The sequence below is a fragment of the Symphodus melops genome (assembly GCF_947650265.1).
Source record: "Symphodus melops genome assembly, chromosome: 7".
NCBI classification, from domain to species: domain Eukaryota; kingdom Metazoa; phylum Chordata; class Actinopteri; order Labriformes; family Labridae; genus Symphodus; species Symphodus melops.
In genome coordinates, this window is record NC_136697.1 from 12377466 (window position 1) to 12392421 (window position 14956).

The 14956-nt window shown below is 38.5% G+C and overlaps 2 protein-coding genes across 3 annotated transcripts; one reads left to right on the forward strand and one right to left on the reverse strand.

The window, feature by feature from the left end:
• Positions 1-2857: 2857 nt before the first annotated feature.
• cldn1 (claudin 1) lies at positions 2858-5487 on the reverse strand. 2 transcript variants are annotated; one of them, XM_079348689.1, is made up of 4 exons: positions 5148-5487; positions 4038-4127; positions 3777-3861; positions 2858-3578 (listed from the first exon to the last, which is right to left on the reverse strand). In XM_079348689.1, the coding sequence occupies exons 1-4, from the start codon at positions 5368-5370 to the stop codon at positions 3416-3418; spliced, it is 561 nt and encodes a 186-aa protein (XP_079204815.1). In that variant the 5' UTR covers positions 5371-5487; the 3' UTR covers positions 2858-3415. The 2 variants fall into 2 exon arrangements, with proteins under 2 accessions (XP_079204815.1, XP_079204814.1); XM_079348688.1 differs by having other exon boundaries at positions 4038-4202.
• A 736-nt stretch (positions 5488-6223) lies between these two features.
• Positions 6224-8405, forward strand: LOC306827395 (uncharacterized protein). Its single transcript, XM_079349180.1, has 2 exons — positions 6224-6267; positions 6421-8405. The coding sequence occupies exon 2, from the start codon at positions 6429-6431 to the stop codon at positions 7998-8000; it is 1572 nt and encodes a 523-aa protein (XP_079205306.1). The 5' UTR covers positions 6224-6267; positions 6421-6428; the 3' UTR covers positions 8001-8405.
• The last annotated feature ends 6551 nt before the right edge of the window (positions 8406-14956 follow it).

Below are 14956 nucleotides of genomic sequence, written 5' to 3' on the forward strand. Positions count from 1 at the left end.
TTTTCTTGTTAAAAGGGTTGAACCTCCTTCAAAACAACATCATTCAATATGTCATTCACCACCGAGCAATGTCTTCTTCAGTATTGTGATTTTTGTCTTTGATTTAGATTAGAAAAGTCATGATAATTCAGTTTGTGAAAGATGTTTGAGTTTAGATCAATTATTTGTGAAGTATTAATACTTTTATAGACAGCTACTGAGTCTGTGTCAGGTGTTGGATTTGATGCACGTGTTCCACTGATGACCTCTAGTGGAGAAACTCAGTCACGTTTACCTTTACACACGCGATCATGGATTTGTAGAATACAGTTCAGGAGGCCTCTGGTTGTATACATCAGGTACCACATTTTGTTATCTTGTATTTGGTTAGAAATATTTCCTGTAGCTCTTGACATGGGCAGTATTATTTACAGTCTATGGGCAGACAGGAGTTTTGACTTATTGTATTTCGTACCAAAACAGAAAAATCATATTTTAGTTGATAAACATTACTCAGAGTGTGGATATGAAGCGTGAAGCCCCTGTAGTTTAAACAGGCTATGCCGAAAAAGAGATGTTCACATCTATCTGTGGCATACTAGTATGCATAATGTGTACAAAGGTAGAAGCGCAGTCGTACATTTTTAAGGGCTTTTATTTATTGAGGCACACCTCAGCAGTACAGTACCAGGAAAGTGACCTCTCCAGCTACCATACCATATTTTGACCCTCTTGTTCCCAACCCAAGTCTGTAATGATTCAGCTACTGCCACCGTATATGGTAGAAGATTTTCAGATTATTTCCAGGAAGTTGCAGAAAAAATCATAAATAGAAAAAAATAATAAATATCTTCCCATCACCACATCACAATCACACAACTTGATCTGTGAGTGAATGTCCTCTTTTTGCATAATGGTTCCTGATCATGAAAGTTGGACTTGAAAATGGCCCACTGCAACAGTTTCTGTGGTTTAAGAGGTGGAAGGGTCCTCATGATTGACTCTTAAAATGCAGCTTTCACCTTCTTCTTTTGCTTTGCTTTTGAAGATGTAACTGAAAGTGTGTCTTCAGATAGCTACAAACCAATAAATGATGTGGAACTTTTGAATGTATACAACAAGCTTTAAGGTAGTGTATTTTGTATTTTTAACATGTATTATATTTGTCTATTCTTTATTTTCTTTGGGTTTCTGATTTCATTTTAAAAAGGTTTTCTTTGAGTTTTTAAAGACCATCATTATCCTGTATCTTGCAGATTGAGTAGTAGACTAAAGGATCACCAGATGGGGGTGCTCTCCACTACAGGATCACTGCCTACTGTGAGAGAAGGGGATAGAACGTCTTATTCCTGATGTTGCTAAAAGATGTTACATGTATTTATGTGCTGGTTGGAGGGCTGATTTAACTCAACATTTGTTCCAGTTAAAAAAGTTCAGAGTGGGATTTAAAGAGTTGATACATTCTTTTTAATCTGGGCTTCATGAACTGAAACTGCACCTTTACTACACAGGCATGCTGGGACATGATGTTGTGGTCTGAGGTATGTCTCTTTGTGCATGAGTTTAGTGTTTCCTCAGGCTACACATTTCAGCTTCTCTTTTTTTAAAGGCTCTGAGACTGCTCAAAGTTGATCTTTTAATGCTAATAGAAAAAAAAATGTCTCTCATCTTTTGCTGTGATCTTTTATTAAATGTTTATATGCACAAATGAAACCGAATAAATGTATAGATCTGTTCCTCTCTCAGGAGCCATACGTCCTCTTGCTTTTATGTCCCTATTTACAGAACAGAAGACATTTTTGTTGTACATCTCAAACATTAGGATGGACAAGAAATCCAAAGGTTTTAAGAGATATTATCACAATGTTGTTTTAAAGTTCACATAAGATTCATAACCAAGAAGACAAAAAAAGGCCATCGCCAGGAAAACTGTCCTCATGAACTGGAAGTCAATGAATGTATATTACACAAAAACTAACTCATCGAATACATATCAACTGAACAACTATCTTTCTCCCTTAATAAACAAGCTGTTGGCTTTGAATCTGTCTGAACCCCAATAATCAACAAGTTCAATTCATAACTTTCCAAAATGTCACACCCATCAACCTTTCCTTCATGTGCACCAATCACACCCAAAACAAAAACAAACACACAAACACACACACAAACACAAACACACGCATTTTACGAGTCACCGCATTTACACGCCCTTTTATTTTTTCAACCAGCCCCCATACATTCCTAACTGATGCTCCCTTTTCTCTCTCTTCCTATCACTTTCCTCTACATAACTCCTGTCATATAAAATAACATTTTACATTTCCACCCACACTTACCTACATTTTATTTATTATCATGTTCATATTAACGTAGTATGAGGACACCCAGCTATTATTACTATCAAGATCAGACCAATGCATGATGAATCAGTTGTAAGGTGGACTGGTCTCAAGACCACCTTACAAAGCATCTCTTTGTCCCCTTCTCTCTATCACCTCTTTCCTTTCTTGTAGCCTTTTTATGTATTTTGTGTAGTTTTCTAATGTCTTTGCTTCTTGTAGTCAGTTGGTGTGTGTCTGCTGAAGCATGTTGCTCTATCTTTATTCATTTATTTTTATTATTGTATTTTGTCATTGTTGTCTTCCTATACGCTTTTTTGTTTTGAATCATCTAATCCCTTCTGCTTGTTTTTTGTGCCTTATTTGTCATGTATGTCATGTTTGCTATCGCACCAAACAATAATAATTAAAAGAAAGACAAATAAAGGCTAGTGCTCATTTTATCCTTAAGGACTCTAAACCTGCCTTATAAATCAAACACAAGTTACTCATCAAGCAAACCAAAGCCAAATATTGTATACAATTTCAAAAGCAGAAAAGTGATGAGGATTTTATTTTACATCAAATGAAATAATAATGCTAAATGTACAATAAAGTTAAAGACAAAAATAAAAGAGTCCCACTCTTCAGATCCATACTGAAGAGTTAAAAGTTTATACAGAAGGATTGTTGGATCAAAGTAAAGCCCAGGAAATGCCCATACATATTTTAGGAAGCTATATTTTTACTTTAAAACGTTTGACTTCAAGTGTTGTATCTATGTTGCATTTGGAAGAATGGAGTTTCCTGGTCTTAGTACATCTCTGCAACAATAAATCTGAAGGATTGTCGTCTGCTGACTCTTAAAATGACCAATCAAATGGAGGTGCATATCCCGGCAAATACAAAAAATCACCTCTCCATTAATGCATGTCCACATGTCGTGTTTGTGCACATGTGTGATTCAGGCCTGTGTGTGAGAAGCATGTCTCTCTATAACAGAATAACACCTTCAGATTTTACATCTTGCAAAACGTAACACAAATGTAAATGACAGTTTTAGGCATTTCTATGTAAAGACAGCGTTTGTCCTTGAGCTGGACTGATACTTTATCTCAGACATAGTCTCTGCCTGGCTGGTCTGCAGAGCGGGACGGAGGGTAGCGCAGAGATTTCCCTGAGCTCTTGCTGGAGCAGTTGCAGCAAAAGAAGCTCCCACCTATGATGATGAGAAAGGCAGCGCCCCATCCAACGTACAGAGCACTTCCAAACTCATACCTGAGAATAATTCAGACAGTACATGTGTCAAACTACAAAAACGTCCATCAATTACAACATGCAAGAGTGAAAACAAACCGTTCATATCATATTTAGCCTTGATTCTATCACATTGTTCACATAAGGACACTTCTATAAAGTGTCATTACACACATCTTCAGTGAAAGCTGATGACAAGTGTGAATGACATAAGCTCACCTGGAGTTAGTGGGGGTGAATGGGTCGTAGAAATCTTGGGCTATTCTGTGTCCGTACCAACATGTTCCTACTAGAGCAAGAAGACCTGAAAAATAACACAAGCATAAATACAATTCATTTTGTTACATTATATTATACAGTTTAGTGTATCATTTTAATTAAAGTTTAAGAAATAATCATTGTATGTCAAGTCATGTTAGTATATTGTTCTGTTATTGTGGTCTGTTTTAAACAAACAGCAGCCGTTTGACAAGATCTTACCAGCGATAATGAAGATGATCCCTGCAGCAAGTGCCACTTTGTCCTTCTGCTCGGGGACGTCTGCCATACAGGTAGTGCACCTCATGCCCACTGACGCCACCAGGACGGAGATAAAGCAGAGCATGATGGAGGTGAGCATCAGCCCTCGAGTGCCCAATACGATCCCTGCAGGCAAACACATAACACACTTGATATGTAGATGGTTTTATTCAATGTTGTGGTTTTCTTTTCTTTGGGGGTGCTGGTGGCGCAGTGGTTAGTGCGTGTATGAAGGCTACATTCCTCAATATGGGTGGCCCGGGTTTGACCTCGGCCTGTGTACTCCTTCCTGCATGTCTATCCCTTCTCTCTCCATCATTTCCGACTCTATCCACTAACTCTCTCTCCAATGAAGACAAAAAGGCCAAAAATAAATCTTCCTTTAAATCCTGTAGATTTGTGTTTAAATGTAACCAGGGTATTAGTGAGTCGATTTAGTGTACAATGTCCCTATAGAATCTCAGTGTACTTCTTGTTGACAAAAAAAGGAGCGGGAGTTCAGAAAGTATGAGGGATCTCCAGAGAGGTGCACTCCAAAAATTCCCTTCAGCTTTTTTTTCATCTGACAACCCATATCATATCATCTCTTTATGTAATAAAATAACAGAAAACAATACACACAAAATCATTTGAAATGTTGAACTCCATCTAGATCTTTAGTTCATCTGCAAAAGTTACAAAGAAGAGGAAAACCTTTGATCAGCCTGCTGCTGGTATTTCACAGACATGTCTCTGCACGCAAGAGGTCTCCATAGAGGGAGAGGAAATTACATTTACCTCAACGTCCAGAAATGTTTGAAGGACCACAAAGACCTCAAACTTCTTTAAAACAAGCATAAATTATAAGTCATGAACTTTTAAAAATGTATAGACATATCCAGAACCGAAAGAGAAAACAACCCTCTTCATAGCATGATCCATTTTCTTTCCATTTCCAAATTTGAATGGTGTGACATAATATTTAATGTTTGCTCACTAAGCTGTGTCTATGGGACAATGAAATCAGATGTTGCCTTTTAAAAGGGAATCTGATCAATCTTGTTAAAATAAAAGACACGTAACACACATTACCTGGCAACTGGAGAAGTGAATCATAGACTTTACACTGAACCTGCCCAGTGCTCTGCGATGCACAGCTCTTCCACAAGCCTTCATACAGAGCTTGAGCTGTGATTATGTTGTCTCCTGCATACGAAGAAGCTTTCCACTCCACCATGACTGTGGATGCTATTGTGCCGATGAAGCCCAAGAAGGCCAGTGCAAAGCCAAGAAGCTGAATACCTGCATTGGCCATCAGTTGACTTGAAAAGACAAATGTATCAGAAACTAGAACAAAAAACAGTAAAAATTGAAACGTTTCCAAATGTCCCTTGATGTAGTCCCTGCTGGTTTTGGTTTGTGGATCTCGAATAGTGCTCCTGTCTACCTGTGCATCGTCGGGGAACACCCTGGAGGGCAGGGAGGATCCAAGAATGTCAGGAGTCAGGCATCTAAGGTTAGGAGTAGCAGGAAGACACCTAGTGGCAGCTGCTAAACATGCAGCCTGCAGCACTAAATATAATTCAGAAAAATCCTCAGCTGTGAGCAAAGTTTATATATATTTACAACTGTTCATTTATTGAATACCAGTTTATCTCTGTCTATATTTTATATTTTTATGAACCATTTTAACTAATAAAACCTCCACTTGCACCTCTTTGATTATTGTATGACCCCCCCATGTGTCATAATCACGTGACTCTGTTAACTTGCAGTTTTTCATCTAAGTCTTCCTTGTCAATGATTATCTGCCCCTACAGTCCTCTGTGTTCAAAGAACAATATAAATAGAATGATCAGTTGTGCCCATCACTGTATTTCTTATTTCTGATAGATGTTTGAATGAAATAAAAATAAAAGAGACTTTCATGTAAACACTGTATGAACACTTTTTTTCCAGGTTTTCTTGACATTCGCTTAAAATAATGAAAAGAAAGAGATTAGAAATGTTTTTTTTCCAAAATGTTGTAAAGTCAGTCACACTCAGGCGGCTGAGTCATTGTATTTCAGGACTGGTCACTTAAGAGTGAATAAACCCACAGCAGGAGTTGGTCAAAGGTTTTTTTGTGTTGCCTAATTCAGACTTGTTGTCGTTTGCACACTGTGTGAGCCGGATTGTAGTTTCAATGCAGTAGGATCTCTGTAACACTGAGGTATGTGATTTAATCTCATAGAAAAATACTCTTTGAATGCAATTTATATTCTCCCTGTGGATAAATGGCACCCATAGAAATTCAAGCACAAGAATAATACATGCATTTATTTAATTTCGCTGAACTGATCCAGTCTTTATTTGTCTTTTTAAGAGTAAAATATGGGTAAAGAGCTGGGTCTGGTTCTGTTTCTGCTGCTTCTCTGTCAAAAAGGAAATACAGAGCTACAAACCTTGTGTCCATTCAGATGCCAGTGTTTTACTCCGGCGCAAGTTCTGTGTGCTGATACGTGGATTTCATCTCTACCAAGGAACATGTCTGATCATTACACAGAGTTAATTCTCATGACAACCAATGTAGCCCACCTTTTTCCCAACACTTTGGAGGAGAGCCCCCAACTCACCAAACTTATCTTCCTGAATAATGTCCTAAGAAGTATTCACTCGAAGGCTTTCTTACATCTGACCAACCTGCAGGAGCTGGAGATCAGCGGGAACCCTCTGCTGAATCATTTATATCCGGGGACTTTTTCAAACCAGGGACATTTGAGTAAACTGCTGTTAAACTTCAACAAGTTAAATACGTTGCTTCCTGGCATGTTTGACTCTCTTACAAACCTGGAAACGCTACAGATGAAGGGAAACATCATATCAGATCTGCCTGAATTTATTTTCCGAAAGCTCAACAATCTGCTTGTCCTGGATATGTCACAAAATCAGCTGACAGAAGTGAAAAGAGAAACATTTGTTGGTCTTGGAAAGCTGGAGACTCTAAAAATTAATCACAACCTAATCAGTAATCTGACATCCAACACTTTTAATAATATTTCTCAGCTGGTAGAACTTCACTTGGAGGGGAATAAGATATCAGAGCTTGCTGACAGTGTCTTCTGTGAGTTAACAAAACTTAAGGTGCTGAACCTTCGTGGAAACCTTCTTACAAGCTTCAGCGACAATGTTTTTGGATCCAAGGTATCAAATTTGAAGGAGCTGAACCTAAAAGGAAACAGACTGACTCAGCTTTACTCTTTAAGTAGTTTGACAACTCTTACTGACCTTATATTGTGCTCTAACAATCTGTCATACCTCCCCCAAACCATTTTTGAGAACGTCACAGCCCTGGAGAATCTCGACTTGTCTGAAAACCAGCTCACCTCCCTGCCCGGAACAATCTTTCATGATCTTTTTTCAATCAAAACTATTCACCTAAACAAGAACAATCTGAGCAAAGTGGAGGCAAACCTGTTTGAGGATCAGTTGTTCATGCAGCAGCTCTACCTGTCTGACAACCAGCTGGAAACTGTTCCACCGGGCCTCTTAGACTCGTTTACCATGCAGTGCTTGGTGAGACTCCACGGAAACCCCTGGAAATGTGACTGCCACCTGTTTTATCTGCATGACTGGGTGCTGAAGAATAGCCTGGACATAGAGATGCTGGACGGGGTGCTTTGCCACGGACCCAGATTTTTGAGAAGCCAGACAGTCGCCTCCATGAACAAGGACCAGCTCGTTTGTCGGGTATCCAATGACGAGGTGCCTGACCTGAGTGGCTGTAGCCTACAAGCTTCAAGTAACAGTGTGACCATCAAATGTAGGGTGGATGTATCCTCTCCAATAACAGTGAAGGTACTGTTTGAGGAGGAGGATGGCAGTGTTAAGGAGCACATTTTGACAAACAAATCTGGACTCTCTGAATGTAGCAATGTTGCAATAACCCAGAGCCCCAATGAGTAGTTTTTATGTTAGAGTTTTTTCTTGGTACAAATAAGTACCTTTGCATTTGGTCATTCAAAAAGTCGCTTAATATCTTCTGTCGAAGTCGATACTGTAAACAAGCCTGGAGATAAGAAGGGTGTATGAACCCATTTCATGTAAGGTTTAAAGTTCAACCCAATACTTTTGAAGATCCTCTCTTCTTAGAAAGGGCTTAATCACATGTTATCTGCTTACACATTGAATTTCCAGTAGATGCCTCTGGTTCCCTAGGTTTTGTGGTTCACTGTCTTGATGATCTTAACAATGCAAAATGACTGCTTTGTCTTCATACTTAAATGCTGCCTACACACTCACCATCTCTTTTCACAAGTCAAACACTTAAGGAATAGTGAAAATCCAGAATGACATTTGACTATATTTGAACATAATCTTACAATACACCACCATCTCTACAATAAAGGCATAAAAAGCCCCAAAATAAACCTTACAGACACACACACACACACACACACACACACACACACACACACACACACACACACACACACACACACACACACACACACACACACACACACACACACACACACACACACACACACACATATATATATAGGTAAGGTAAGTAGGTACATAAAACTTCAAATGTGAGTTATAACATGACCGCAACAATGTAGGTGTCTGCTGCTTATAACACACAAGATGCAAACACGTCTTTACATAAGAATGATTTGTATTCTGCTTCTGACCTTTCTTATAATACATTACTGTATAAACAAATTGTATGGTTTCTAAGCTGTTGTATTCTTTTGTGTTGTTCGTTTGTGATATCAGGGTTCGGATAGGCCTCAGATTAGTACTTGTGTGTATACATGAGATGCACTATGTTATATGCCTTAACCACCTCCAGTCTCTGGGACCCCCAGAGACAACCTCCAGGTAACCTCCAGTTTAGAAGTTACATAATCTACCTTCATACATAAAGGAAGCAGACAGTAAATATTAACTTCGGCATATAGCACAACAGAAACTGAACATGAGTTATACATTACTTCTCTTATCTTGAAACAGCATCACTGTGCCATCTGAAAAGCCCTGTGCTCCACGTTAACAGTCCAGTTCAGATTTCTATAAAGTACAATAGAGCTCCCAAACCATAACAGTTTTTAATTTGAGATTGATCACATTTTTAATTGTATGTTTGAAATTCTATTGGTTTTCTTTTAAAAATAAACATTGTAAGGCATGTTTAACTTATCTTAGCTGATAGTACTTCACCTGCTGCCTCAGACCTTAAATGTTCATGGTTAATGAGTTAAAGCTTAAAGCCCTCATATATAAATAAAGCTCAGATTAAAACAAATATTAGTTGGCACCAGTCGGTTGGTGACAGGAGTCAGAACATTTTCAGCCTGTTTGTCTTTGATTGGTGACTGGCAAGTTCTCTCAAATCTATCCAATGCTGATATCCGATCTGTGATGATTCCAGATTAACACTCACCAGCCAGACCTTTCACGCCATGTCATATGACCTGGTGCAATTTTAAATTTAGATTTTTGAATAAATGGTTAGCTTAATATGCAACCAGTGTTTCATTATGAACACATGCATGTATTTCTATTAAAGGTATGTTACAAACAGCATTTTGATTTTGTTGATAATTATTGTTTTATAAGAAGAACATCAGAATCAGCCAACATACACATCTGCATGTTAGACTTTAAATAAACCTGGGAAATTGATTCAACCACAGAAATTTCCATCGGAACATATCCACAAATAATGCAAATAATCTCAACCTGAGCACAATCATCTACTCAATAAAACTTGACTAGAATAAATCTCATCTTATACGCTAATGTATTTTTGGAGATAGGAGAACATCATAGGTGGCTTTGATGATGAAGTTGATGTTGCTTGCCTCCATTTCCCAGCGCTCCCTCCAGCTGAGCGTTCTCCTTTCCAGGCCTTCCCACCTCATCCATTACCCCTGCTTGACAAGAGAGACAGCCTTCGCTCTTCTTTCTGCCTCCTCCTGCCGCACACCTCGTCGACCACCATTTTCCTCCTTTCTGATGCCTTACGTTAAGTTGGCTAACTTGCTGTGAGCCAAAGCCTCCTCTTCCCAATTGGACATGCCACATAATATCACTGTGCCTCTAGGCTGACGGAGCAGGATGCACCGCTTTGGATGGTGTCCATTTCCTTCCAGTCAACAGGGGTGGAGCGGCGTTGCTGATGGTTTGGTCTCTGGAGTCCTTTCAAGTCATCTGAAGTCTTACTTTACTCTGTATGTTGTAATTGAAGTGCGGAGAGGCTTTTGAAGGGAATTTGCCCTATCATGTATGCGGTCTGTGTAGCCTAGTTCTTGGAATCATTCTTAAAACCAGGGCATCGATTTGACCTATAGATCATCATGACTTTTTCATGTCAGATATGCAAAGAAACCTGTTTATATTGTTGTACATACAGATAAGATAGTGTACCTTTTACAACAGTAAAAGGAAAGTGTGCAGGACTCTGTTAAGGACTTTTTATGACACTGTGGTGGCGTCTCTATTTTTCTGTGCCGGGGAAAGGAGCACAGAGAGAGACAGGAAGAGACTTTACAAACTGGTCAGGGGGACTGATTCTGTCCTGGACTATCGTCTGGACTCTGTAGAGGAGGTGGGTGAGCAGCTCCTTCAGACTGAGACACCCACCCTGCAAGAAAGAGCGTCGTTCATCTCATCTGCAGTCAGACTGTTTAACAGCCTCACCACCAAATAACTCACACGAGAAATGTTTACCAAATAATCATAATGTCTAATCAATATGTAATCAATATGCTCCATACTGTGTGTTTAACTGCTCTCTGTCTTTTCACATGTGAAAGTGTACATAGTTTATATTTCTAGTATTCTTTTATGTGGGTACTCATACATTTATTCTTATATTTAAACACTAAATGTTATTTTTTAACTCTGCTATTTTTGTGAATTCTACTCCTCTTTTATGGTCTGTGTAACAACCAGATTTCCCCTAATGTGGGAATCAATAAAGTTTATCTCCTCTACTCTACGTTTAAAAAAGGATAAATGCACAACTATAGAACAAATTTAGTAGAAAAATAGTTTTGAAGGAATATACTCATCTTGCATGATTGCACACATTTTTTTAAATTATTTTGCATTTAATGTGAATCATCCTATCATCCAGGGGTTTTTAAAAGTTGATGGAGACCAGTCCTGGTGTGATCACTCCACTGCCCCTGAACACTGGGAGATATGATAAAGAGAGAGGGAGGAGGGAAACCTCAACACAACAAGGCACACAGATGGCTACACCTTCAATACAGCACTCTCACCCAGGGTTAATAAGGGTCAAAGGCCAGGGGGTCGATTGGGTCCTCTGTCCGAGCTGAATGACATCACAATTCAGAAAACAAAACGTGAAGGCTGTCTTACTTCTCGAGTTTGGAACGATGGCCTGAAATTGGAGGTAATCCCCACTTGACAAAAACTATGAGAAAAACTGAACTTTTAATTTGAGAGGTTTTTTAACTAATGTGCACCAAGAGGCATGGAAGGTTTTTTTTAATGTAAATCTTTATACAGCGTTGGTCCCAGGTTTTAAATAAATAAGCAAACAACCTTTTAGGAACAAATTAGGCAAATTAGATGAATGAAATTGTCATGATGTATTTCCACAGAGTTGTCTGTTTTGTCACCCTAAAGAGCATAATAGTGGAACAGTGGAAACTACTCTGCTTAACCTATCTTTATTTAAAAAAACAGACTGTCAATCCCATTTGTCAAGGGGGGAGTTAAGGTGTTAAAGAATCAATGATAATACAGCTGCCGTTAAACTGGAAACACATCTGTATATTAAATTCAGTTAATTGCAGTTTGTGTGTTGTTTCATATAAAGTGTTGAGACTATGGTTTTGTTGAACATGAAGCCCACAATTATGCTCTGATTAGCTGCAGCATTCAGAGGCACTTTGTTGATTATTCTAATTGAAAAGTGAAACTTCATTAAAAGGTTCAACAGCAACTAACATTACCAATTGGTCATCCAATGCTTAATCTGGTTTTGTTTGCAGTCACCTTTTTAAAGACTTATAAAAGCTTCATGCTAGATTGTGTTGATGTATTTTATAGGTTATCATTTTACAAACTATATTGCCTTCAGGTTCAGGATATTCTGCATCTTTGAAGTTACATTATATTCAATATATTGTTAAACTCAGGGAAATATTCAGGAATCAACAGTTTATAACTGAAATGCAGATTATGGTTTCTTTGGCAAATCCAACCAAAAGTTCAGCAATTTACGTGTCTGAAGACCCAATGTTTTTGAAGCACGTTTAGAGGTTTGTCTTCTTTGATATCTAATCCCCTGTCAGCATCCATCACTGCCTAGGCCTGACAAGCTTCTGTAACAGCAGCAGGATCTGATTGATAACCAGAGGCTTGATGAAATCAGTTCTTCGCCCTCGTGGTCAGATCCTCCAGCTCTCTGTCCTGCTTAATGGGCATTTAGTGATGGACACCACGCTCCACACAGCAGCACGTCAGACAGCAGAGAAAAGAAGCAGAGGGGTGCAGACATGATCTGGTGAGACACAAATGTCCCAAACAACACAAAGCACTGGGGGGGTTTCCCACAGAGTTTAGAGCGGCTGGTAAGGAGGGAGGAGGTGAGGGCAGGGCAGAGTCCTTGGGACAAAGAGTAGAGGTCATTTGGGACTGTGAGCTGGGGGTAAGAATTCAAGGGGAGAGTTTTTGATTTGAAAATGGAAATGAATTCAGATCAGATTGCTCCTATCATGTTTTACCCACTTTACGGTTAATGATTTTATATTGAGTTAATTACAGGGGGCACACTTCTGAGTCATAAAACTCTTTTAGATTAATTGAAAAATGCATTGCAATTTGAATTAGTTGTCTTTAATTTGTCTTTACTTAAGCTTATTCAATTGGGAAATGCTAAACAACACCAGTAGCTATTATGTGGGCAGGTGTCTATTAGATCCTCTCTCTCTCTCTCTCTCTCTCTCTCTCGCTCTCTCTCTCTCTGTCTCTCTCGACCTATAAGAGGGCGATACACATCCTCCATGACACAATGACCTAAACATCTGAAAAAAAAAAACAAAAGGGCTATTTTGCACACTCAAAATGGGAGTCTTGCTTACAAACAAGGGTCAATATTTTACCCCTCAGTGCACCCACACCCCTGGCTGGAGGCTAAATTGATGCTGCTCACCAAATTAGGAACAGCTGACCTGATGGGATGTTAAGTGGATGCTGAGATCTCAGTAGATTGGTAATCTTCCAGAATACTGGTACTCTGCCTTTTGTCTTGTATGGTCCCTATTGGAGGGAAACAAAGGGACTATAAGCTCCTTATCATTGCATTACAATTATTGAGGATGAATCAGGAGTTATGGCCATGCAGACCCAGCTCTCATAAGGCTGTTTTGTTTCCAGGTTCACAGACAGAGAGGTTTATTATGCATATATGCAGCCCTTCATTGTAGACTGAGGAATCTGAGCAGTTTGTTGATTGCTTCAAGACAAATGAAAAACCTCCAACACTTCAACTTCTAGCAGCAGAAGTAATTTCTGAAGAGGCCATTGTTGAGTGCACTTCACATTATTAAGTTTGATTTAAGCATCCCTTCCCAACATCATTCACTCAACATAAAACCATCATTTCCAGAGATGGTTCTGTACTGGTTCGAAGTTCAACAGAACAAGCTTGACTTGCTTAAATTTTGACGGAAATGTCAGAACTGGGAGGGAATTATTTAAGTGCTGCCAAACGATATACCAGTCTGCAGCAAATATTTGTTTCTTTTTTTAAAAATGTAGGATGATGCTTGGCAGATCATTTCAAAGGGAAAGTGTTGGTGCCAAAATAATTAAAGAACCAGATGAAGAAAAAGTAAAGATTGCTTTAGATTGTTAAGATTGCTGGATATGTTCTTATCTAGACCTCTAACAAAAGATTCGTTATACAGTTATAACAAAAATAATGAGATAACTGAAACCAGCTGTTTTGTGTAAATGAACGTTTTTTACCTAATAAAATAATGTATTGTAAAAATGTTCATTATGACAAAAATGTTCCAATGTAACAAATAAAGCAGTAACAGATCATTTTGGGGGGGAAAAATCAATCAATGATAATATTAGGTTAGTTCCAAAAAGTAAATCAGAAAAGGCACAGAGTTCAAACTGAAACCAGGACATGGGCCTATTAACTGTGAATGAATGTTTGAATCATTTCTGTAAACGTTGTTTTCCTCCCTAAATAAGTTCCTAATCTTACTCTAGGATTTGTTTATCTGCAGCTTTTTTTTCACACTTGATTTTATTGAAGCAATGTTGTTGATCAACCTGAAAAGTAAATTATATTATATTTTTTTGTCAGTACATATACAACACCCAAATACATTTGTGAGTCCTTTTTTGTGCATTTATTTATTTCTGTGTGCATTTATTCATTATGAGACTGTTCTAGCTCCATAGTACACTGGACAAACTTTAAAACTTAAATCCATGATCTAAAAAAAGAAAAAACCTTGTTTTGTTAACTCATTCTGTTTGTCTAAGCTATTACCGAGCAATATGATTAAGAGTCTTGACAAGACACAAACACTGGATCCTTTGACTTTGAAAGGGCCTCTGCACTTAAAGTGTGTTTTTGAGGCCCTCTTCGTAAGCCTTCATGAGCATATGGTCAACAACCACAGAGTAAACAAGAACTTCTCTCACCCCTCCCCAGCATCCGACACAACCTCTCCTTTAAAGATGCAACAATTTGTGATGCACAACCACAGTTTCTCTACTTTAATGGTCTCACTAGCATCGCTCTGTGTAGGTCCTTTGTTATAAATGTTCTACTTCCAATGTGATTATGTCAAGCTGCTGCTAAATTTGTCCAGCAAGTTGCACTTTCACCAGCATGTTGTTGAGTTTTTCTAAAA